The sequence below is a fragment of the Parasteatoda tepidariorum genome, chromosome 4, assembly GCF_982258835.1.
Source record: "Parasteatoda tepidariorum strain Cologne lab strain chromosome 4, Ptep-v5.0, whole genome shotgun sequence".
NCBI lineage: Eukaryota > Metazoa > Arthropoda > Arachnida > Araneae > Theridiidae > Parasteatoda > Parasteatoda tepidariorum.
In genome coordinates, this window is record NC_141758.1 from 56,699,095 (window position 1) to 56,727,049 (window position 27,955).

Below are 27,955 nucleotides of genomic sequence, written 5' to 3' on the forward strand. Positions count from 1 at the left end.
CTGTTATATGAAGGAATGAGAATTGCAGCATTAAATAGTAAAAACAGATGGTTATCAAGTTAAATGCTTTTGTGTTCCTTTCTTCTTTTTTCCCTTCTACTTCGCAATTTGTTTTTATCTATTTATTTTTTAATAAATGTGCTATGGTTTTCCTCCCTTTATTATTATTTTTCCTAATTGGCAATTGCCATAATTTTTTGCTTCTTGTAATGGTGTAGCATGTTTTCTGAAAATTAAGGCAATGTTGAAAATCTAGATTTTTGGCATTCCAGCATTCTGGAATTTTTACATAAATGCAATTTGCTAATTCTTGTGCATTCCAAATAGTCTGACGTTTACTGTTTTTTTTAAATTTTTTCAGCGTGCTTCATCCACAATATTTGCAACTTTTTCTCTCTAATCTAAATCTATTGCAAATTTTATATATATCTTTCTATTTGTATATTAAGGTATAGAATTTAAAAATTTCTATAATCCCTTCCACATCAGTTAAAAATAAGGGTCTACTAAATTTATATATTTCTAAGACTCAGAACTTTTAAGAGGTAATTTTCATGGAATTTGTAATAGTGTAACAGCTTTTTTCTTTTAAAAAATTGTATGTTTAAAATTAAGTATTTTTAATTTATTTTTGTCTAATAATAATTTACTAGGGGGCTCCGCCCCCTGCTCGCTACGCTCGCCAACCCCCAGAACTGCTTCGCAGTTCCATTGCATATTGCTTCGCAATCTTATAAAAACATTTTAACAAATTTAAATTTTAAAATAAAATTGCCAGATATTGAAATCAATTACTTAATGAAATTTTTACACTTCTCTGCCCCCTTCACAATTTGATTATCTTTTCTTCATGTAGCTGAGAAATTTGGAGCTGTAGCAGAGAATATATCTCAATAAGATCACCAAATGTACCATTGCCAATTTTATTTAGAAATTTAATACAATCCCATTTGGTAAAATGTGTCATGGATTTTAAAATGATACATTCCACCGGTTACACTTTCATCTAAGTGTGTCTCAGAACTTATCATGGCAAATGCAGAATTATAGGAGCGAATATTGTCCAAATAATTTTGGGATCGTTTCTTTGCAGTATGGTCTAAAGATGTTACACCAGTAATCAAATTCTCAAAATATTGTGAATGCGACAATAAAGGAAGATCAACCTTGCCTTCCTGACAGCAAATACCATATTCATTGCTACTTCCTGTCTTCTCTAACATAAAATGCTTAGCATGACAAAAGTTACAAATAAAAGTCATAGATCCAATAGTAAAGGGGTCACAATCGTCATGAACAGTCAATGCAGATTTGTAAAAATCTCGAATTTGTAGAGGTGGCGATTCCCTTCGGCGAGAAATGCTTTCCCATTTAGAATTCCGCCATTCATTTCTCTGACGTCTGCCAGAGATATTTCGACGCCTGATAGCAGGCATTTTATTTAGGCAGCAGGCACTAAATAAATAAAAATAGAACTAAATAACTAAGATATCGTTTTAAATCTCAAATCAAAATAATTGTTTGTAGAAAGTTTCTTTTGGTTTGAATATTCGCACGTTTGTTTTGGTTTGAATATTCGCACGATGCCATTGCCATTCTATTGTAACGAAACAAAAAATTTATCATGAAACTAAAAATTTATCAAAGGAACTAAAGATATTGAATTCTTTTTTTAAGAAATTCAGTTCCGTTTTTTTTATCCACTCTTATTTTTGTTTATCAATCTATTAATTCAGAAATGCTTTAAATCAAACGATGCTTACGGAAACAATGCTTATGCGAACCACCCGAAAAATGATTTGCTGAATTCTCATTGGTTGAAACTAAATTAATAATTTTATTAATTAATTAAAGGAAATTTTCATAATTTAAGACCTTATTGCACATCTACATAATAATACCTTTAAAACGACACCTTATTTGTTTAATTCTGTTGCGTAGTTTGGGAGTTTTTAGCGAGACAAAATATTGCTAGCCTATTAATATATAGATGTGGTCTAAAGTATGGTGTTTACTTTTAATGCAGAGACAATCATACAAGTTTAAATAGCACCACATACCAGTATCATATTAAAATATGCCTTTTATCACATTTTGAAAATGCCATATAATTTGCATCAATAGGATAGGCAGATTTTTAAAAAGATAAATTTCCCCTAAATAATTGGTGTCAGTTATTTTTCAGGCATTGCAGTTATATGTCACCTGGGATTTTTACCTCATCACTAAAAGTATTTCTAAAATGTATAAGTATGATGTTACTGAACTTGTACCCTTATAGTTTTTAGTGAAATTTCATATACCAGTGTTAATCATGATTTTCATAATGGTTCATATGTAATAAAATTTTTAAAAATTTATAAAAAAATTCTTTATGAAAATTTTGTGTTAATCAGTGTGATTACTCTGAAATATCAGAACAGTATTATAGTACATTTTAATTTTCTTAGAGTTTAAGTTATGATCACTACTTTGGGGATCAGATTAGTTGCTTCTAAATACTTGGTTGAATTTATATGTTTGCATTCTGTGTTGTAATTCAATTTTGAACTTAATGTTGCAAAATCCAACTTTCTTTGATTGGATTTATGCAGCTTTGCTGAAGAATATTCTCTTACTAATTAATAAATATTATTGTAATTTGATTTTCTTGCCATTTTTCTTATAGCCCGTGCTGCTCGTTGTTCTAATGTTGTCAAAGAAGTTGATAAGATTAAGAAGCAGCGAGAAGAAAGACGGGCTCGGCAAGCAGAAAGAAAAGCTGAACAGTAAGGAGATCCTGGGAACCCTAATTATGAATTTCTGAGTATGATCAAGTAAGTGACTTTTATATGAGTGATTATGCTTCTTCAAAGTTAAATGCATTTATCACATTAATGCCCCAAATACAAAAAAATCCAGATTGAAAAGTAATGTTTAGAAAAGTTTGAATGTTACCAATATTTCATTTTGGCTATGTTTCCAATAGTTTATAAATAAGCTGTACTACAATATTCATTAAATACATAATTCATTTAATTTTGCTCTTTACAGAAAAATGAAAAATTGGAACTTAACAGTTAGTAAAAATTTAGATTGAAAGAAGTGCAAGTAGCATAGCTGCCAACTCACTGGATTTACCAGTAGACTACTGGATTTTGCCAGTTTCTCCTGATCTACTGGTTTAATAAAAGTTCTCCTGGTTTTTGTATGTTTTAGAATTATCCCTAAAATTGCATAAGTTTGCTAAAAAGAAAAAAAAATTCCTATTGAAATCGAATTTTTACACAGTTTATTGCTTACTTAAATATGTAATAAATATTACTAATACACATTAAAGCAAGCCTCAATTATAGTGATCAGTTTAAAGCTTTTCTTTTTTTTTCCCCTGAAATTTTCAGTTTATTTCAATTTAGAACTCTCTTTTTAAATTAATTAAAAAGTATTTTTAACTATCAGTACGAAATTACTTGTCTTTTACTATTCAATTTTATGAATTAACATAATAAAAAGCATTTCAAGTTCATTTAATGTCAATTATAAATAGGAAATATTACCAGACTATTTATAGTTATCAGCTTAATAAAGTTTTTGTGTTTTGATTACAATAAAATTCTCTGCAATTCCCTATATGTAAAATATTCAGTATATTTTGCAACAGTTGTCATGAAATTTTTATTTCGTAAAGTCTACTGGATTTTTTCCTATCCATGTTGGCAGCCATGCAGTGGAATTCCATATTTTTCCAAATCTAGCTCATTAGTTGTTTAAATTTTCCTGTTTAAAAGTTAAGTTATTGAAAAAACGTCTTAACTGTTTAAAATCTAAATTGCCATTATAGTGGTTTAGTTATTATTATTTTTAACTTAAAATGTATTCAATATTTAAAGTAAATTTCTTTATATTTTAGAGATTATTGTAGCCAACTTGACTACAAACCAATCAATATAACTGATCCAATACATTCTCTTCAAATATGTGTCGCAGTTAGAAAAAGGCCTATGAACAAAAAAGGTAACTATGTAGTATCTTTTTAAATTTTTTTGTTAAAACAAGATGTGGATACTGCTTGCATGGTAAACTATGACCTGTACTGTATATGTATATACATGTATTAACTATGACCTGTACTATGTATGTATATACATATATTTTTTAATTAAATGGTTAAAGTTTTAAAGCATCTTTAGTATTTCAGTTTCTTACAAGTTAATTACATTTAAAATATATGTTATCCTATCCTTTTATTGTTGGTATTTAAGCTTTGGCTTATCTGTAGTTTCTACTGTAAAAAATCTGTGTGGCATAATACTTATGTAACGAGCAGTCTTGCTCCTCGCTCTACGTGATTTGCATCCAGCATTTTAAATTTAAAAACGTCGTAGGGGAAGCGTACAACTAATCTTTCAAATGGGACGACAAACAGATCTGATTGAATTCTGCACTTTTTAAGAGTTTGGGAATGTGAAAGAAATAGAGAGCATAAGCAAAATAAACTTTTAGAAGATATCAGTATCAATATCTGTTAAATATATTGATATCTTCAGGCTTTTCAAATTACTACCTCAGCATTTTCTATCTTATTTTAAGGAAGTGGAGCTTATTTAAAGTTTTTCCCCTTTCAATATAATTCTCTTTTTTAGTCATTTATTTGCAAAATCTGATTTTATAAAACGAAAGTGATACTTTTTTTTTCTTCTCCATTTTATTTTGCATTAAGCTTAGATTATAATGCCATTTGATTTTCAAACCTTGGTTTATGTTTTGTGCTGTATTGAAAATTTGTTAAAATCTACTTATAGTCAGTCCTAATTTTTAAATTAGAATATTAACTACTATGAACTTATTATTGCTTATGAAATAACTGTGTATAGCTAGTTAACTATTTAAAACTCTTTGTAATGAGTTTGTATTTATAAATAGTGTGGGCGAAACTATTTTGTGATTAATTTTCTGTAGGTAAGAGGGTAATTAAATCATATCTCATAGTTTTCCAAACTGATAGAGAGGTCTCTAAGTAAATTATGTTATTTGCTTTTTTAATGATCTCACAGCATTCTCTAAAAAGTTTTTTTTAAAGACATGATTCATTGATTGATATACTACCCAGAGGATTACATGTTTAATGACTAAACTCAAACTTGTGATTCTCTGTTAGGAAACAGCTACAATTTTAAGAATCCATTCAGTTAGTCTTTAAGTAGAGCCCTGAAAAGTAGATCATATTAACTTTCCAGGATTCGAATGGTATATATCAATTTATTCCAAAAATAGCAAGTTTTTTTTCTTTTTCTTTACTGGAATAAACCATATTGGAGAAATTTTTTTTTTCATAATAAAATATCAAATATTTAAAAAAAAAAAAAAAAAAAGTGAAAACCATTTAAAATTGCTATCTAGTTTTAATAATTTTTAAACTAATTAATATATATTTTTATAATAAAAGTAATTATTAAAAAGAAAATGAATTTAAATTTCTTAAGAAGTTTAAATAATTTAAAAATTAGTATAGTAAAACTTTATTTTATATTATAAAATAACATAGTCAATGCATATTAATACTACTGAATTAACAAATCATATACTAAACATAGTTACAATTGGCATTGAATATTTGTAATCAAATAATAATTTTGTAACAATACTGTTAAGTATTAATATTCAAACTAACTCCTAAATAATACTGAATAAAAAAGAAACCATTTAAAATATTTGCTCCCCCTTGTTTTACTTGTATTTTGCTGTTTCCTAGTGGTTGCAGACATTCATAGAGTACGATTTTTTTAAAAATCTACTGGATTCTTTTATTTATTTTTGTAAGTAATGATTTGACACCACATCTATTGTCTTTCTGTATTAAAAGATTACAAAATACAGTAAAAAGAGAAAAAGTAATTGATGGATTGCTCTGTAAAACCTTTCGGCAGTCGCATGTATTTTTTTTTTCTTTATGAGTCTTCAAAATATTATTTAGATTTAAACCAATGTGAAGTTTGAATTTTCAACTTCATTAAAAAGATATCAGAAAATACAAAATAAAAAAAAATACAATTAAATTATTTTTATAATTGTTTATAAACCCTTGTAATTGTTTTTGAATAAAATTAGTTTATATGTTTTTATTGAACTTTTTCTTTTTATTGTTTCAGAATCAATGAAAAGAGAAGTGGATGTTATTACTGTTCCTAACAAAGAACATATAGTTGTCCATGAGCCTAGAACTAAAGTAGATTTAACCAAATACTTAGAAAACCAGTTATTCAGGTTTGATTATGCATTTGATGAGAATGCAGATAATGAAATTGTATATAGGTGAGAATAGACTTTTTTACATAGATTTTGATTATTATACAATAATTTTATTGATCTGTATTCCAAAGTTAATAATCACTTTTTTCCATTACATTAGGGGTGCACAACCTGCGGCCCACTGGCCAAATGCGGCCCATCGACTGTGATGTGTGGCCCGCGGGAACTTCTGAAAGCAAACAAAACAATTATTTTAGTTTGTTTTTGTTTAAACAATCAGACCAGTCTCCTGCTTTCGCCTCAAATCTTCGCCCTCAGGCCTTCATTGTGTTTTCTCCTGCTTTTTTCTATTTAGTGCACGATAGAGGAAAAAAAACCCAACAATTTGTGTAATTTCCTTCCCAACTTGTGCTTCGGATCATGCTGGGCATTTATTTAGAAAAATTTTCCCCGATAGCAACATCACTAAAAATTACGGTGTGCACGAACCAAAACAACAACAATAACCGATGAAATGGCAAAATCGGAGAGGAAATATATCTTGGACCATTAGGCAAAATGTTTTTTCATTTTCTATAGATGGCAGTTTTTTTTAAATAATGCTAAATCAGCAGCATCTGCAGTTTTAAAACAGTAGCAGTTTAAAAAAAAAAATAAGAAATGCATTTATAAAGTATTGTATTCATTATTGACATATTTTGTTAATTTTGAACCTCTTCCTAAATTTTAAAAAATCAAAACATGTGTTTTAATATAATTCTATAGAACCTTATATTTTATAGTAAGAACACATATCTTTATTAGTCAGTGTCAGAATCTTATGTGGTCTATTTTATGTAATGTAAATAATATATTTTGAAGTAAACTTCTTGTAGGAAATGTGAATCAGGTTTAATTTTCAATATTACGCTATGTCGTGATACAGAATCTCCTGCTTTTTTATTTTCTAAGGTTGGCATGTCTGAACAATATAAATTTTCTTAAATTAAAATAATTAATTCAAATTTATATTACTATAAAATGCCTATATTTTTTGCACTTTCATTCTGTATGCTTCTTTTTGGATAGAATTTATATCCCCCCTAATATTTATGTATATCAATATATATTTGATAAATTAATTATTGTGAAAAAATGAAAAAGTTTTTTCGCTAACATGACCAAATATGCTTGCGGCCCTATGTTAATCTACCCGCTGTGCAAGTGGCCCATCACTCAAAAAGTTTGTGCACCCTTACATTACATTGATGTGCACAGTTAGTCTGAAACTTATTTTAAAGCAAATATAAATAATATTGTGTATAAAATGCTCTCTCTCTCTCTCAGCAAATAACTTTACAAAATTTAATTTTAATTTGATATTTCTTTACTTCTTTTTTATGTACCTTACTTAAATTGAAAGAGATATATCCAGTATTTCAGTATGTTTTATATTTTGATAATTTTTAATAAAGTTTTAAATTTTTTATTTATTTCATCTTGCAACAGAGTTTATTATTGTTATTGAAGTTTGCATTATTTTGGATTTTGAAAATATCAATTCATTTTAACAAATGAAAATGCATTTATCTGTTGGAGAATAAGTGCATAGAACTCAAATAATTTGCCACAATTTGTGTCACCAAGAAAAAAGATACAAATATTTTATTTATTTTGCTTTAAATATTGAGTCTTAATCATTAATATTAAAATTTTAGAATAAAAAACATTAATTTATTTTGATGTCAAAGGAAAATACACTGATAAAAATATACTTGTCTCATATGTCTTATGATATTAGAAAATGTAATTTTATCTTGAGTAATAAAATCCGAATTTTTTAAAATTTTTATGTTACAAATTTTTACCTCAATGTGCAGTATTTCTTTAATTAAATTTTATACATTAATAATCAACATCTCCTCCTCATAAAAAATGTTTTATTCTTATTTTTCTAAGTTTTATCTACAAAAGATAAATTTAAGATAACACACATACTATTATTACATGTAGGGCACATTGTATTATTAGGAAAACAATGCCTTCTCAGAAATTTGATTATTATCATCTTCCTTAATTTATTAATAAAGATTTTTAATTTGAAGATATTTATTCGTTTTATGTTAATGCATGTTAAGAGGAAGTTTTTGAAATCATTTTTTTAATGTTTGTATACCCAGATTAATCACTATTGTGATATCATTATTTAGTTTTATCTGTTACCTTAAGTATGTGTAGTTCAAAATTATCTCAATAGGCAAACTTCTGCTGATCATAGCAGGTCAAAAGGAAATTCTCCATCAGAAATGTAAATCAACACATTTAAGAATAATGTAAATAAGCATCCACTTATGAAGAAATAATGAAATCATAATACAAAGAATTATCAAAAAGGATTTCTTTTAATATAAATTTTTTCTTAAAATTCTGTGAAATTAAGTAACTTGAAAAAAGGAATTCTTTCTCCACTTGATTATTCTTTTAACAAAAAAAAAAAAATATTTATGAGCTCACAAAAAAACATTCATTTTGAATATTTAGTAAATTGATTTAATTACTCTAGAGAAAATAGTTCATCCAGTTTTAAGTGATTTTTTACAGAATATATTCAACTTATTTATCTATGCACTTTGAAATAGAAAATCTGTTAGTGAATTTTCAAAATACTTTTAAGTGTAATCATAGTTTCAAAATTAACAAAACTTGAAAATTATTTCATTTCCAGACTAAATTATTGGTTTGTCGATTAACATATTATTTTCACTTTATTGATTTCTTTTTCTATTCAGTTTTATATATGTTAATGGTTCTATCATTTTTAAATCAAGTTATAAGTATTCAGCGAAATAATGTATTTTAACAGGTTTACTGCAAGACCATTGGTTTACTGGTAGCCGAACCTGCACCCAGCTGTACTCTATGTCAAGTTGACGTTTCAATTAAACACATATTAACTAACTGCAGACGATTCAAATATTTGAGGAAGAAACTTTTCGGCAGATTTTATCCCAATCTTTCATCCCTACTTAGTGACCCTATACATCACAATTTAATCAAGTTCATCAAAACAATAGGACTGTATTCACTAATATAAGAAAAAGTGCTATTCTTTTACCTAGAGACTGGCGCAGTATAGCCACTTCTGGCTCTTGTGCCATTAAACTTTAACTAACCAACCAACCAGCAAGACCATTGGTCCAAACTCTTTTTGAAGGTGGAATGGCTACTTGCTTTGCGTATGGTCAAACTGGTAGTGGAAAAACTCATGTAAGACAAGCCTCAGTTCTTTCTTGAGAGTTTTTATATTTATCTTGAAAAAATCTTTTAATAAAAATGTATGCTTCAAATTTTTTCTTTCTTTTTGGCAAATGAATGTTTTTTCCAGTTTAAACTAAGTTTTTAACTGTGATGTCAAAACCTCCTTTTTGACAATTGTCGAACTCCCAAAATTTTGGGCCGAAAGTAATTATGAAATAAAGTAAATATAAAGTAATAATAAATAAAAGTATATAAAAATTACATGTGATCGATTATGTTCTTTAATCATTTAGACAGTAAACCACCTTTTTTCGACAATTACTCTTTAAAAGCCAAAGTTTTGATGTAGAAATTCATTATTTATTATAAATATTAAGTAAATATAAATAAACATATGTAAAATTGCAATTTTTCTGACTTGTTTGTTTCTTTAAATATTAAAAACAATCTTATAAAAAAAAACTTCTTCCATTATGTGTGCATTTAATTTTCTTTTTACTCTTTTTAACTCCTCTTTACCTCAGGCATACAATTACAAAACATAAGTTTTAAGGCCCTCTATATTAATTGATTTTTCAGTTTGAATGAAAAAGACTAAAATTTGAAATTTTTTGATTGATGCTGAGCTACATGAACTAGATTCTAGATGTGTGAAAACTGTTATATATTCTAAAATTAACATTTTGTTCATATATTACGAAATTTATTCTAAAAATGTATTAAATGTTGATAACATAATTAAATATTTCAATTGATTGGTCAAAAAAAATAATAACTGATTGAAACAAGCATTTATCTTTTTTGCAAATTATAATTAGTTTATTTATCAAGGAATATATTGTAATCATGATTTATAAATTATGTTTGTATATAATGGGAAAATAAATAAATGGAACACTAACTTTTGATCTAATCACATGTTCATATTCTCGGACTTGATCTTAATGGTTCATGGTGGTGACCTCAGTATACTAATTAATAAATGCGGATGATATTTTAAGTTGCAAAATAAGACACAAAAATGTACTTTCTCTGAATAAACTTTTTTTTTTGCAATGAATTATGATTCCAAACTCCAAAAATTACTCCAGTGATGCATGTGCTATCAACAATATTTCTTGTAAAAATAGCAAATTTCAGCCTTCTTCATTGTAAACATGGACAGGAGTCAAAAAGTCAAACTAGAAAAGCGAATTAGTGATTGAAGGATGTATTCATACAATTCTGCATTAGAAATCTAAAATATTTTTTTAATCTATCTGTTAATTAAATTTGCAAAAATGATTATTTTTAAAAAAAAAAAAATAAAGCTTAATTTTTAAAGTTGAAATTTTCAAATACAGGGTTATTCATAATTCCCTTTGTTTACTACAACTTGCTTCAGTGGTACATGTTACTTCCATCTACCAGCAACTGCTTAAATTAAACTTGAATACTTTTGGAATAATTTCATATGTTCTTTTTTGCCATATTCGTCTTCGTTTTTTTACTATAACGCTTCGAAACCCCAGAGGGAATTATGAATAGCCCTGTATTATGTTTAGAATTTTGTTTGTTGAAAATATGAAATTAATATTAATAATTATTTCTTTCTTTTTAGACAATGGCTGGAGATTTCATTACAAAATCTTCACAAGATTGCAGCAAAGGAATATATGCTTTATCCAGTATGTATTTTCTTACTGTTAATTTGTGCTTATGCTTAATATGTATTCATTTGTATACAGTGTGTACTCTCTTACAACGAACAAGAAGGAGCAGCAGCATTTGCTCATTATGACTGAGTGCTTGCATGAAATAGTTTTGTAAAAAATAATAACAAGTTTATATATACTTATTATTATACTTATGTAATGTATGAAATATTAATTTATATACTTAAATAAATTATTAATAAAATGTCTACTTTATTTATTTATTTATTTTTTGTTTCTGTATAATTTAAAAGAGGATAGTTAATTTACTTTAAACTGTCTTATTGTATCCTTGGTGTGTTATTGTTCTTGTATAAGACTCAAGTTACGAAAAACATAATTTACACTCCTTTCTTCGTTAAAAGTTTATTGGTCTGCTGGAATTATGACTCAGACTAACATTAAAGAGATTTCAGAATGTTAAATAAATTTTTCCAATTTGCTGAACTGAAGAGGTGGAAGTACATAGCAATTTTGTAAATCACAAAAATATTGCTCACTAAAACAAGAGTTTGCTTGTTAAAAACGAGCTAGTCTCTAATAGACTTAACATTGTACCAACTAAATATTTTCAAGTTATTCATTAAATCGGAGCTTATGAATGAATTCGGTGGTATTAAACATTTTGCATAAATTAAAAGTTTTTTTATTATGTAATCTTAAATTATCTTTATAGTATTTTAAAATTTACCACTTATATTTTTTCTTTCTTTTTTAACTAAGCATTATGAACATCCTAGAAATTTTTTAATGATGAAAATCTAAGCTAAAAAAAAGTTCTTCAACCTTTTTGATGCATAAATTATTTCTTTTAATTTTATGATAAATTATCTGCAAGTTGGATATAATAAGCTTCTCTCTGAAAAGGGTTGATTGTCTTTTTTATTCAAGAAATTTCAGATATGATCAGTTTAATCTTCCTTTTCCTCATGTGTCAAAATTTGTTTAAAACACCATGGTATACATAATATTCCAGATTTCTACGTATGTTCAGAACATACTCTTTTTTAAAAATACAAATACTAATTTCAAAACATTCAATTTGTTGAATGGAAAGATTGCATTTTAGATCTAGCATCATTTTAATTTGATTAATGATGCTAGTAAAGAGCCCAAAATTCAATTGTTCAAATTTAGTAAGCAGGTTCAGGTGCCTGAGATTCTCCAACCCGCAAAATTCGTTTCTTAATAAATTTTTGAAAATTTCTTCATTTTAATAAAAAAAGAAAAGTAACATTATCAGATTTTTATGATGATGAATTCAGGAGCCTTAACATCTATTTTTTTCAGCAAATGCAGTTACAAATCTTGTAAGGTAGAGTTGTTTAGTTTTCATTTATTGAAGAGTTATTAATATTTTAAAAATGATGGATTCTAATCTGCGATAATCATATAAAAATTTTAAATTGTTAATTGCAAGAACATTCTCTAAATTGCTGTTGTGCAAAAATGTTCAGCATTCCTATCCACTGCATTTTTATTTCAAAAATAATGAAATCCTAATTCAAAATTATTTAATTACAAAATTCAATTACAAATTTTTATTTAATATTAGTACAAGAAAATATTAAGTAATTATTCTGTTTTTTTTAAATCAAAGAGTACTATAAAAAAATTCTATGAGCAATTCAGTGCTCCATTACTAAATTTATATTGGAAATTGTTAAGCATATGTTTATTTTTTATCTTTTGTAATAAAATTTGCCTTTGTTATACTTAAGCTGTTTAAATTATTCCTTTTTTTTAGTGTGTTCTTTACCCTTTCTAAAGTAGACTGTTTTAAATTTTTGTCGATATTTGTTTTTGCCCACTACAAAGCCTGAACCTGAAATACTGTTTCATCTAATTATGATACATTGAGTAGACAATGACATTTGTGTTTAAGCAGTTAAACCATTTACAGCTTTGCATCTTTAAAATCTACATTTAGCATAATTGGAAAGTTATAGACTTACAAGTTATGGCTTAATTCCCCTTGTATGTAAAATCAATTATAAAGTTTCAATATATCATATTCTAACACATTTTAATATATATTTTTTATTTATTATAGCTCGTGAAGTGTTCAGTCTGTTGAAGAGTCCACAGTACATGCATGAAGGTCTTTCAGTAAATTGTAGTTTCTTTGAAATATACAGTGGAAAAGTAAGTGAACAGTTTTGAAGGGCAAACCTGTCTGAAAGTTATATCTTTTAAGAAATAATTCAAAAGAATTCAGTCTGTTAGAATGCTTTTTGTCTTTTGAGATGAAATTTATATAAATAGTTTTAAATTGCAATACTGAATTATTATTATTATTTTTTTTTAATTTCCTCCCATTTTTAATTTTTATAATTCAATATCAATCCCAGAGTAAGTAACAGCCAAATTCCAACATTTAACTATAGTAACCAAAGTTTTCTAAAGATTTTTTAAAATTTTTTCAATGATAATAAATTTTATTAGTTTACTATTCTCGAGGTTTTTGTTTAATGTTTATATTCATAATATCAGAGTTGATGGGGAATATACATAAAATTTTTTTTAATGATTCTTGTATGCACACTATTTTTTAATTTAAATAATTATCATTATTCAGAAAGTGGTTCACTTGTCTTAATCTTGTAAACATAATTGCTTGTAGCAACGATCAGTAGAAAAACATTTTTGAAGATATTATTTTGTACAGTTGTACAGATTTTTTATTCCAGTTGTCACTATTTTATAGTCTGGTTATGCCTCCTAGTTCAAACTTTGTGTTAATTAAAAGAATATTTTCTTCGTTTTTTTTTTTTTTTTAAACTTTTAAGCAGTTTTTCATTATGATTTCTATTTAATAGGTATTTGATCTCTTCAATAATAAATCAAAGTTGAGAGTTCTAGAGGATGGCAAGCAGCAAGTTCAAATTGTAGGCTTAAGAGAAAGAGTAGTCCATTCTGTTGAAAATGTACTAGAGCTAATAACTCATGGAAATAGTGTAAGGTACGTATGTCTTGCTTCAAAATATTTTCTCTCTTTATATATATGCAAAAATAATTATTACAGTTTTTTTTAAAAATTTTTTTTAAAAGAACCTTAAAACTGTTAAATCAAAAATGTTAAATTCTAACAAGATTTTAGAAAATCTATAGTTAATTTCATATTGTGTGGATATTCTTGTTTACCCTTTTGTTTACTGCATTTAGTACATATAGTATGTCATTCTGGTCCACCTGCTGTACCAGGCTTAAGCAAAAGGTTATAAACTGAACCAGAATGAACATTATTGCTTTTATAGAATATACAATTAAAATAGTCTGGAAATTTAATCTTAAACGTTTATAAAAAAAATTTTTAAGCATAAATAGCAAGTTCCTATTATCAATGTTAAATAATTTATTGGCAGATGAAAATAAAGGGATTTGGTAAGTCTGTAAAGATTAATATCTAAGTGGATTAAATTTAAATTGATAGAGCACATAGCATTATTTAAAGGTGCTTATTTTCTTTTTTTTAAAGTCCTTAAAAGTGCTTTTTTCATTGGGTGTTTTTAAAAAGTGCGTAATTTTCCCTTTTCCAAAATGAGATTTTTTCTTTACCGTGTTGATTTCAGCAACGAATTATGCAAAAAGCGTGGTTTCATATTTTTCTATTCAACGTTTTCACAATCCTTTTTGGCATACCGTCAGTTCGTAGCGTTTGGGAGTGCCAATCATTTTATATGTTCGATGAAATACTTGTGGGTTTGCACAATTTCGTTTGCTGCATTTTGCAATAGATTCTAAATTTCAGGCATTATAAGCCCTTTAAAATCTAATCGAAAAATTTCTTGAGTCTTCGCTGATCACAGGGACCAATTAAACATTGCCGATTTCCCCCCCTATCAGCAAAAGAATATTTTATTTCTCTTGTTAATTTCATTGTTGGTAAAGCACAGTCTTTATCTCCATTAGAAAGAAAACATTTAAGTCCTTAAAATGTGCTTTAAAGATGTTAATTTTTTGTTGAAGCATTTGCCTAGGCACCCTGATTGACTTTTAATACATTGAATTGATGTTCATTACATTAACTCTGAATTATTGTGTAAGTTTATTTTCCTCAATTGTAGGACTTCTGGACAAACTTCAGCGAATCAACATTCCTCTAGGTCTCATGCAGTCTTTCAAATAATATTAAAGAAGTAAAATTATTTATTAATTTTTATAATAAAGCGACTCTTTACACTTGCTTGCTTATAGATTTAAATTACTTTAATAATAATTTTTTTATCCATATAAGGCCTAATGGACGATTGCATGGGAAGTTCTCTCTAATTGATTTAGCTGGCAATGAACGTGGTGCTGACACATCCAGCGCAAATAGGCAGACGCGAATAGAAGGTGCTGAAATCAGTAAAAGTTTACTTGCATTAAAAGTAGGTTTTTCATTTAATGTAGTATAATTATTTTAAGATGTGGTTTTTCCTAAGAATGATATATTCAAAGTTTTATGGCCAGGAATAATATCTAAATACTTGAATTTCACATATTTGTGCAGTGAGAAAACTTCAAAAATTTATTTTTTTAATGCTAAGTTTTTAAGTTAGGTGAACTCATTACTCAAACAAATCTTTTCTGATTGACTTCACATTTAAATTGTTTATTCGAAAATATATTCTTAACAAAAATAAAAAGTATAAATTATTTATTTAACTTAAAAAAATAAAATTAAAATGAATTTAAAGTACTTTAGTTTTCCGCTGTTTCATTCAAGTATCAGAAATTTTTTAGCCTAAATTCGAAATTTTAATATTTGTTTAGATTATAGTGTTATAAAATCAGTGTCTCATATTAAAAATCCTGTGAATTGTATACATTAAATTCCTGTTGTATTCAAACATAGCAAAAGTAAGACTTATTAAAGTTCCATTTTTTATACCAATACCAAATTCTTATTTTAATGCCTATTTTTGTGACATTTTTGATAAAATGCTAAACTTTATATGAAATATATTTTTAATGATTGAAAATTAAAGTAAAATGCTGAACTAAAAGATTATTTTAAGTTCCTGACAGATAAAGCATATATTTAAATGCCTTGATTTACATTTTCTTTTTCAAAATTAATTTCTAGTTTGATATGGAAAATTATAGTAATTCATTAATTTGTAATATTTTTAATTACAGGGTGTAAATGATTTTAATCAAATGATTAAAATCACGATTTAAATCAAATGATTTTTTAAAAAAATCACTGATTTTAATAAATAAAAAAACAATCTTAAAGATACACTAGATTTACAAGTACCCAAATTCTTTTTTTCCTCCAACATACCTTTTCGATCTGTTGAAAATCCACATTTTCTTAAGCTATAGCAAATGCTAAGACCTGGGTATAAACTCCCGAGTAAAATTGATTTAGGCAATCGTCTCTTAAATGCTGTTCATGAACATGAGATAGAAAAGATTACTGGTGAATTATCTGAACAAACGGTATGTATGTCAGTGGATGGTTGGTCTAATATACACAATCAACCATTACTTTGTGCATGTGTTACTACTATGGAAGGTAATACTTATTTAGTAGACACAATCGACACATCCTTAACATCACATACTAGCCAAAATTTAGCTGCTGCTGTTACACAAACAATAATAAATGTAGAAAAAAATTTTAAATGCCGTGTACGTAGCTTTGTTACTGATAATGCTTCAAATATGGCAAAAATGAGGGACGAATTAAATTCAAAATTTGATTTAATATCATATTGCTGTTCAGCTCATTTGCTCAATCTTTTGGCAAAAGATTTGCAAGATTCCACGCCTAATGTAACAGAACATGTTTTACAAGTTATAACATATTTCCGAAATCATCAAATAATTAGAGCTAAATGCAATGAGCTTAAAGGTACTGGATTAATTCGGCCAACTGAAGTGCGCTGGAATTCTATGTGTGATTCATTAGAAAGCTACATCAAGAATTGGTCAACTTTCATGCAAGTTTGTGAGGATAATAGGGATGATATCGACACCAATATCAGGTCAAAAGTCATGAATATGGCAATTAAAAGAAATGCAGAAGATATGCTTTTAATGTTAAAACCCATTTCTGTAGCATTAGATAAAATGCAAAAAGATAATTGTAGTTTATCAAATGTTGTCAACATCTGGAAAAATTTAAAGGAAACTCTGAAAGATTCTAATAATAATTGCTGCAAAAATTTTTTTACTAAACGATATGAACAAGCGTTAACACCAGCTCGCTTACCTCTTGGATCCTAATTCTGAAGTACAATGTTTAACACTAAATGAAAAAGATCAAGCTGTAAACTTTGTTAAAGAAAAGTATGGAGAAACCTCCTTATATAGTATTTTGCTAAAATTCATTGTACGCTCTCCTCCGTTTAATGGAACTTTGTTTGATAAAGAATCTCTAGAATCTTTAAACATCTTGGAATGGTGGAAATCAATTGCGCTTCTAAAGAACTGTGTAGGTCAAAAAGAGTTTGATGCAATACAGTTGTTATGTACTGCAAAAGGAACAACTGCAGGGATAGAGAGGATGTTTTCTACTTTTGGACTTGTACATACTAAACTACGGAATCAATTGGGTGTAGAAAAGGCAGCTAAATTAGTCCTTATGTTTAAATCTTTAAATAAAACTAATTAAATGATAGTTTAAATAATTTGATATTGTAGATGTAGAATTAATAATTATCACATATTGTTTGATAAACAATTTCTTTCTTGATTTGTAGTTTGAAATCACTTTGTTATTGTTTATTTCTTATTTCACCTTTTGCTTTTAAATTATTAAGAAATATTTTGTTGATAATGGTTAGTAATGTTTATTTCCAATGTATACCATAAGTAACAATAGTAATACAATACAACTTTAAATCTATGGTACACAAAATTGATTATATTCCATAGAATTGAAATTATAAAAAAAATCATGATTAAAATCAAAAAAATCCGATTAAAATCAGAAAAATCCGATTAAAATCAGAGAAATCCGATTTTTTTGATTTTTTAAAAAAAATCATGATTTTTATACACCCTGCTTGAAATATGATTTAACTTAATTGAAATATTAATTGTTTGCGAAATAGGACAAAAGCCTGTGCATAATGTAAAACGTGAAATAATTTTAATATTTGAGTGCTGAGAGATCACATAAAACTTTAATATCAACTGTCCTACTCAATGATATATTAGTATTATCTTACTTTTTTTTCTCCAATTTTTATTCATGTTTTTAAGGAGTGCATAAGAGCCCTAGGTAGGAAAGGTGCCCATCTACCATTCCGTGCTAGCAAATTAACTCAGGTTCTCAAAGATTCTTTTATTGGAGAAGACTCTCGAACGTGTATGGTAAGCTTTAATTGTATTTTACCAGAGTTCAAATCTTGACTAATCTATAGAAATTACTAAAAATTTTACATTATCTGCAGGGGTCTGTTTAAAAGAAATTTGAGTCCGTTAACGGACCCTTCACAAAATATCTTTTCATAAAAACTGACCCTTCACAAAATATTTTAACTTGAAAACGGACCCTTAACAAAATAATTTATCTTTTAATCAGACCCTTCACAAATTTGTTTATCTTCATTATTGTTTTGTTAATCGAATAAACCCTTCCCAGGAAGGGGTAGAAAGAAAGACATATGTAAACAAACTAAGTTATGTCTTCGGCAGACTCTTCTTGTACGAAATTATATTCTGCATTCAGCAGCATAGGCCAAATACCAAATATTAGTATGTTGCATCTCTAATTCAGTAGCAGCAATTGCTGTTTATTTTTTAAAATTTTTTTTTTTAATTTTACAGTGTTGAACTTAATCTGGTATGTCTTTACAATTTAAAAACTCCTTGAAAAAGTTTTTTGCAATAACAGGACTCTATTTGCACAAATTCACAAAAGCCAGACTCTGGTTGAAAGAATGTGACTTAGGTTTATTTTATATTCACAAATTACGAGTAATTTTTTTTTACAATTTTACAGAAACGAACCTTTCACAAAATTTCTGGACAGACCCCTAATCTGTGAAATGAAAAAAAAAAAATTTAGGAAAAAATGCAACATATTTTTAATTAAAGAGCTTCAATTTTCTTTTTATTTTCTAGATTGCAATGATTTCTCCTGGTATGAACTCTTGTGAACATTCCTTAACCCACTGGCGGTTAAGGAAATGGGCAAAATTGGGAGAATGTTTCTCCCCTACACACAGTTCCCCTATCTATTAACATGGGAAAACCGGTTTTGCTATGCAGAGACTGCAGGTTAAAATGCGACTTTTTACGTGCAGAACCGTCAGTGGGTTAAACACTCTTCGCTATGCTGATCGGTGAGACTACAAGCTTTATAATAATGTGATTTATTAAAATATTTTTGATTTCATTTTGATAATGAATGTTTTATTTTTTAGAGTTAAAGAATTAGGTGCTGAAAATCCAGAATTAAAAAATTGTAATGGTGATGAGCAAAACAATCAAAATGATGATCTTGCCCTTCTCTGTTCTGCTAATGTAAGTATTGTTAAATAATATTAAAAATAAAAATTTAAATTGTTAAATTTTGAATTGTAATTTAATTTTTTAGGAGGATTTTTGTTTTTTGTGAATCTTGTTTTACTTTGGAACAATCCTGTTTCAGATTTTTAAATAATGCTTTTATCAATAATTGCTAATAACATTACAGTATTTTTTTTATCATTGCAAACATTAGAATAAAAATTTAAAAAATCTGTTTTAGTCTTCATATCTCAGTGTGAGCTTACCTCTTTTACCAATTTATAGCAGCATTATAAATAATATCTTCAGTCTATTTACAGTTTTTTCTTCAGTGAGAAAAAAAATTAAGTAGATAAGAGGACTTTTCCTAAAATTATTGTATGCTTTTTTATCTTCGAAATATAGTTAAAGTAAAAAAAGAAAAAAATCAATATATACCAGTTGTGTGAGTTTTTTTTTAATATTTAATTTGCTTGGTCTGTGATTTCTTCCGCTAACAATTTGAGTCCTAGTGATCCTCTTAGAGTACTCTGATTATTAAGTCAAAAGTTATCTAGGATGATTATTATTTTTTTTTTTTGCCTATACCTTATTCACTTTAAAATTACGTGAAATATTATTTTGAATTCCAATCTTATTTCATAGGAAGGCGAACTTTCTGCAGATCTTTATTCATTTCATGAGGCTATTTCTCATGTACAAGAAATGGAAGAAGAGGTCCTAGATTCTCATAAAGCTGTGATAGAAGTATGTGGTTTCATTTTAATAATTATAGTTGTAAAAAATCTTTAGTTTTTAACTTAAACATTATAGTTTTTGTGTGTTATAAAATTACTTACAATTCGATGGTATATTAAAAAATTCATTTGTTTAGCTTTGTTGTGTAATATTTATTTTCCTTTTTCTATAAAAGAGCCTAAGGATTTATAAGACCCTTAAATATGGATATTTACTATTTTAAGAAAATCTTTATAAACTTCTGCAGCAATAGCAATATAAATAACTACTCTGTACTTCAATCATTAGCCAGTTATACAAATATTAGCTTTTTTTTAATGTGCTGAGCATATTTTAGCAAGGCTGCATACTACAGCATAATTAGGAAAACACTTGTTCTGCAATTTATCAAAAACTATAACTTTATTTAGTGAAACAAAAAACATATAAATATGAAAATCACTTTCATTACCAAAATAAGTATCCTGCCTAAATAAGTATATAAGTAATGTACAGTAAAAAATTAAAATATGTGTGTAAACAATAATAAATTAACAATAAATGCATATGAAATTCAGTACAAGGTTGCATAAAAAGAAAGAAAACTATGCTTACTGCATATTTTATGAATTTCATACCTGCCAAGTCTCCTTTTTTTTAATGAAGACTCCTGAATTTTGCGATTCTCTCCTGTTTACCTGTATATTCTCAAATATCTCTATTTGAAGAAATTTTTTAAAAAATCTTTTGGCGATAAAATATTAGCTGATGGCAAAAATATTTCTCTTATTCCTCAACAGATAGTACTATTGCCAGTACTGCAGTATCTTGAGTGTTAATAGTTTAATTATAAATAATGGTTTAAAAAAATCTTCTTTAGATTAAGATTAATATACATATTTTTTACTTCGCTAAATGTAAGTGCCTATATTGTTTCCAATTTTGAATTTCTCTTTTTGACCAACATGATGTATCAAGAACTTTACTCATAGCCTAAAAAAATTTCGTTAGTAAAATCTCCATTATTTTATTTCTGAAATGCTGGCAGGTATGGAGTTTTTAAAAATAAAGGCATTTTGGTTTTGATCCATATTAGGAGACAAAATAAAATCTCTTCAATAGGATTATTTCCACCCCTGTTATTTATTTCCAAAGATACTTAAACTTAAATATTTTATGGAATTTTCGTGTAAACAAATTAAATCTTTTCTTCTAGGCTTCTGAAAAGTGGTTCAATCGTGACAACTTATTGCTTGCTATGTCCAATGATGTTGATTATGATGTTGACTGTGAGTATTGTATTTTGTTTAAGTTTAAATTGCCTAGTTCATTATGAAATAAAATTTATTTTATTGTTATTTGCATATGTTTTGTCTAAAAATATCAAGTTATATTTGGCTGTTCAGTGTTTTCATCGCAGAAAAAAAATGGGTGAGAATTTCTCACCCTTTCTCAAAAACAGGGTGAGATTTCAAAAAGTTAAGTGAGATATCTTAAAAAAAAAAAAAAAAAAAAAAAAAAAAAAAAAACACTAAGAGACTTGAAAAAAAAATCCTTTCTTTAATTATAATACATTTTTAACATCTTCTAATTTTTAAAGCATTGAATATTTTTTTTTTTGCATCATCATATGGAAAATGTTCTACATCTACTTTTTTTATCAGCTATTCTCATTAGGTTGCTCAAATGCGTGTTTGTTTCATTTTGATCGTTTCTACCCACATTTGTTTCATTTTCATTTATCCGTTTCAGAGTAGAAGGCATTGCCTTTACAAGGTATTTGTCCATCTTACAATATTGAGCAAAAAATTTTAACTTCTAACATGGAGAAACCTTACCTACGGTAAACACGTGGTTGCAGAGAAATGCGTTCTGAGAGAGGTTCCGAGGGATGGTGTTCTGTTGTTCTTAAAGGTTCTGAACAATTCTGGTAAATAGGAAAGCTAGATAATGGGGCAGATGTTGAAAATAATGAAAGATCCAGGAAGAAAAGTGAAACAGATTTCATTCTAAATGGCGCAATGAGAAATTTTTTTCAAAATGCAAGAAATTCGCGAATTTTGAAATTGCTTTATAGAATGCGCGAATTTCTCGCGGTAATCATTTTTTAATGCGAGAAAAGAAAAAAATATGCGAGATTCTCGCGTTCTCGCGCTGTAGTGAAAACACTGCTGTTTACTATAGCTCTTTTGGGTAGGAAAATAAATAGCCACTATTTCTGTACCCTTAAGTTAGATTCTGTTGTGTACTATTTGGTGATGAGAACCATTAAAATAAATGAATAATTCCTTTTTTTTTTTTTTTTTGTAGATTGAGGGATCTAGGCAATGCAGCTCTAAAATAAAATGTTTAAAAAAATTTATTTCAAATACTTGTGTTTTTAAAAAACTGGTTTTTCTTTATACTGAATTTTTTTTATCACTTTCATAACCAGCCTGGAGGTTGCTGACTAGGTGGAACAAAATTTGATTTAACATACAGGAATAGCTGTTTCAAACTCACAACAGTTATAAAAGCAACACATTGTTAGCTAAAGAACTTTATTTCATGTGACGAGGGAGCCTTCAAAAAGAGCCTTTATCTTTTATTGTGCCATTGTTTTAATAATGTGTTGAAATATTTTTGAGATCTATTTATAGAAAGAAATTCATTTAGCTTGAAACTTAAAATTATTATTGTTTTGGGAAGGTTTTCAAAATATTGCTTAATATAAAAAATTGGACATAAACTTAAACTTCTGTGCTTAAAACATGTAATTTTATACATAATTACTGCTTTATGATTATTGATCAAATGCACAACACATTAGGGAAAACAGCTTTCCTATTGTTGGCCTCTCTTCTCAATCACACGCTAACCTTTACTGTTATTCACATTTATGTAAACAAATCTCTTCATTGTTATTTTTTCTTCTTGTATTTTTTGAAGTTATATGCTGATAGCCACACAAACCATGAAAATACCTTCCCACTGGCATTTAAAAATTAATGAAGTTAGTGGCAAATATACTTTCCACAGCCTTTCGAAGAGTTAACTAAGTTACTTTTTTAAGTAACATGTTTTATCGTATGAACTTTTTAACAAGCTTTTAATAACTTAGATACTGAAAGGGGGATAAAAAAAGGAGATAGTATTGTAATTTTCTGCCTATATTTCAAAGAAACTGTTTTAACTGTTATATTAACAATTAATTCATTGAAATAAAAATCTGGTTTAGTGTTGATTTCAGCATTATGTTTATTTCCACCATTTCAGAGTGTTTAAAAATGTTTTAAAACACCTATTAACTAATATTTTTGCAAAGAATGAGATTAAAGTTTTCTTACATTAAAATTTTGGTAAATTTATCTCAGTAAAATTATTTCCCTTTTTTTATTATAATAAAATATTTTTTTCTGTGTTTCAATGTTAATGTGTAATTAAGTAACTTAATGCTAATTTTTTTTAAAAATATTTTATTTAGCTTATGCTCAACAACTGGAATCTCTCATTGCTGAAAAAATGGATGTGCTTTAAAAGTTAAATGGTAATGCTCCTTTTAAAATTTAGTGGTTTAATACTATTAAAAATGTATAAATGTTAAAATCTATTTTTAAATAGAGTTCATTAAATGAACATTAGATTATTATAAATTCTTTTTACTAAATTTGATCTAACCAAAAATTACATTACACGTTAGGATTACAGGCCATTAAAATCACTTTTGTTCCAAGCACCTGGTTTAAAAAAAAAAAGAGGCTAATTTTATGAATAGGCATAGCCCTTTAATCCCTTTTCGGTTGTACATTTTGTTGCTACTCATTTGCAATTGGTGTTTGGGGGCTACCATGTAACTGCAAATGGCTAAAATATATTAAGAATTTCAAAGCTGAACTGCACAAATAAGCTTGTATTTTGTTCTAAGAACCTTTTATTTACTTAATGACTTTGCAAGTAAGATATAGTTTCATCGTTTCAATAATTCATGTGTAGATATTGTACATTTAAATTCCTTTGCATTCCCTCATCTCTTTTAATATTATCCTTAAATTTCCTCCCACCCCTAATAAAAGTTTGATCCACACCTAATTTTTACATTTTGGTGACAAATATTTTTTAATGTATATACATTTCTTTTTGTGCAATAAGTTACAAAAGTCAAATATTGGAAATTTATAATAAAATAAATACCTGATTTATGAAAACCATTTGTAGAATATGTGTTCCCGTAATGTTTGATTTAAAATAATAGTAATAATAAATTTAAAAAAAAAAATGGTTTCAACTCGTGTTGTAATGGTTAACTTTTCTGAATTTTACTGTACGAAGGGGCTGACTTTGAAATCTAGTCATTGGTTCTAGTAGCATTTATAATTTAAGATTACTTTTTGTGTCATAAAACTTTAAAATCTGAAACTTAATTTTGCTGATAGTTGCAATGTTCCATTCTGACTTGACACTTTCCTTGCAGAGTGTTATTGATTTATATACCAATAAAATTTTCTTAGATTCTTAAAATTTCAGTTTATGTATTTTTTTTTTTTTATATATGTAAGATTAAAGGCATTGTATTGTAAATTACATTTTATTCTACATTTTATTTTGTAACAAAACATTTGAAGAAATTTTAGTAAATTAGATTTTGCTAAATATTTGTAACTATTAAAAATCATTCTAGCAAAAGAGCTATTAATATAACACTTGTAATTATGTAAGCATCGTATTACAAGAGAATTTGTTAATAAATATTTATGAACTATGTAACTATTACATATGAAAATTTTTTTTTGCATTTTCTTAAAATAATTTTGCAACTTATTTATTTGGTTTTGGAATGTATTAATCATAAGATAATTTATTTTAAAATCTATATCTGAATAATTTATAACTTTATATTTGTACAGAAATGTATATTTTTTCTTAATTGTGTAACTAAATTATTGTAATTATAAATATGTGTCTAAATAATATCCATAAGATCAAAGATATATTTTCTGCTTTCAATCATTTGTACTAAACTTGAAACTAACTTGAGTCAAAAGAAAAAATTTTGACTCTTGCATAAATTGTCTTAAGCATTAAAACAAACTCAATTGTTCATCGTGACTTGTCCTCTATATCAGTGATCGCCAAGCAGTCAGTGATATATCAGTGATCACAAAACTTAAGAAATGTCTTAGGTATTACAGTTTTTTAATCCTTTATCTGAGCTAGAAACCAACAAAACTACCTATTGGAAGAGAAAGAAATTTTTTATATTTGCTACCGGAGCATTAATGCAATCTACCAAAAATGTCCCGTGGTTTGGTGATTACTGATCTCTATTCTCTTTTTCTCATTGGCACGACAGCCCAGGATGGCTTTGGCCTTCTCAACAAGCCTATGCCAAGACATTCTTCCCTTAGCCAAGGTTTTCCAGTTTATATTCCTTAAAACTTGTAGGTCCTTTTCAAGGCAGTCTAAAAATCTTAAGTTTAGCCGTTCTCTTTTTCTTGTACCTGTTGGCCTAACCCTGAAAACTTTTTTGGTTGTCCTGCTATCTTCCCTTCTTATGTGGCCTACCCATTTAATCCTTTGAATTTTGATAAATTTAATGGCATCAGGTTCTTTATATGGTTTGTAAAATTTCGTCAACTGCTCTCTATTATGTATGTTTAATTTTAATATGTTAAAATAATTTCTAAATTTTTATATTTTTCCTGTAGAGAAAGTTTCTATTTTCCGTCAACAACTGGCCGAAGAAGAAAAAATCAGCAAGACAATGAAGAAAAAGTGATATTGTTGTCAATTAGAAACACATGTTTTCATTTGTACAAAAATTGCTTGGGATTTAAAAATTCTTTGCACTTATAGGTTTATGTAGGTAAAAACCTACCTCAGCCTAGTCAGTTCTGTGCCTCTTGTAAATATGTAACATGCTTTGACTTACAAGAAATCTCTTCCTTTCTCAGATTTCAATGAAAGTATGTCATCTAACATCCTGTCCACTGGAGAAAGTTGGTATATAACTTAATGATAAGGTTTATACTTTTACTTTAAAGGCCTTTTTTTTTATCCTTTTTTTTAAAGAGTAAGCTTTTAGTTTTATAAAAGATGTATGCAAAATCTGTAAATATTTCTAATCCATCGTAGTGTTTATTACTTTTTATATTCCTATTTACACTAGCAATAAATTGTATTTAATTAAATCACTTTTTGTCTAGGTTGCATGATGTTTTAATATTCTTTTAAAATGCTTAGTTCTGTATTTTGTGTTTGTGTGTTCGAATTGCTTGTGTTTAGCTTTTATATGTTTTATGTGCTCTTCCACAAAGTTAAGTGTTCCGTTTAATTTTGAATAACTTTAATGGGATAATGTCTTGAATGAAAGTCTGTGTGAAGCTTACAAGTATTTTGACACTTCAATTTTAAATGAAGCTGTTATAAGATGTTCTTTTTTGTATTCCAACTAAAATATTCTTAGAATAAAAAAATTGCCTTGTATTGCAGTGCTTTTTGAAAAAGTAGACAATGAAAATTTTTACTATCTACTAAAATAGTGTTTCATAAAAGATTTAAAATACATAGTAATAAGTTTTTTACAGATGTGTTTCGTAAGAAATTCCAAATCCTTTAGGGCTTTTTAAAAATTACATAAGGATGAGACCCCAAAATGGACTTCTAAACACCACTTTTAGACTTTAGAAAATATTGAATTTTTAACAAATTGTAAACTTATAGTAATTGTTTCATAAGATTTCAAATCCATGAAAAGGATTGTGAAAATAGTATGCTTTGTCTTTAAATCCCTAATATCTACTTTAAAAAATACAAATTTAAATTTCCATACATATGCAAACTTTGTGTAGGTGTAAGGTCTATACTTTTATACTATGAACTGTCTTTGGATACAATATTATTTTTGTCAAACTTTTACAAATGTGTTAAAAAAATCACTCATTCAAGTGTTTTTTTTGGTACTTTTTTAGTTAATATTTGAGAAAAAAAAAATTTTTTTTTTGAAAAATTAAAATGTTGCCATTGCTTAGGAAAAATTGTTTTTATGCTTTTTAAAGCAAAATTTTAAATAAATTAAAAAAAGTCTACATCAAATTTAAAAATTATAAGGTCCTATATGTATTAAAATATTACAAGTGTTAAAGTACTTTATCTGAAATATTTGGTTCTGTGAATCAGTTAAAAATGTTGGATAAAAGTTGCATTATCGGAAGAGAAATTTTGACCTAGTTCCTTTTTTATTTATTTCTTAATCTAATACAAATCCTTCCGGTTGAGGTATTTGTTTAACCTTTTAAAATGTTAAATGTTACTAAACATTATGTCCAGTTAATAATGTTATAACTGCATAAGAGTTTTAAGGTGTGTGTTAACATTGTTTGTATTAATTGCTATATTCTAAAATGTTTATTCAGAAATAAGGGGAAAGAATATGATCTGTACGATTGATTGTTAAATGAAATTTGTTTCCCGTCAATTAAAAATGCATTTTACTGAAATAAAGTTTTATCTTTCCCTAAATAGATGTGTATTTGAATTTTGTTATTGTATTTAAAAGTGCCAATACATGCCTAATACCTTTTACTTTTGGCTTTTGAAAATACTTAATTGTAAAACAAGAGTTAATGAAACATTAAATAAAAGATGGTATT

General features: G+C 27.0%; 1 protein-coding gene across 1 annotated transcript; it reads left to right on the top strand.

The window, feature by feature from the left end:
* LOC107442034 (kinesin-like protein KIF2A) lies at positions 1-27,824 on the top strand. The gene is given in 19 exon segments (XM_087161173.1): positions 1-37; positions 2,669-2,816; positions 3,890-3,993; positions 6,129-6,291; positions 7,118-7,122; positions 9,389-9,474; positions 11,066-11,132; positions 13,213-13,304; positions 13,979-14,121; positions 15,227-15,298; positions 15,397-15,532; positions 18,360-18,470; positions 19,224-19,279; positions 19,415-19,444; positions 19,526-19,625; positions 20,256-20,357; positions 21,544-21,616; positions 23,791-23,853; positions 26,012-27,824. Coding segments are annotated over 19 exon segments (1,644 nt in total). The 5' UTR covers positions 1-15; the 3' UTR covers positions 26,083-27,824.
* The last annotated feature ends 131 nt before the right edge of the window (positions 27,825-27,955 follow it).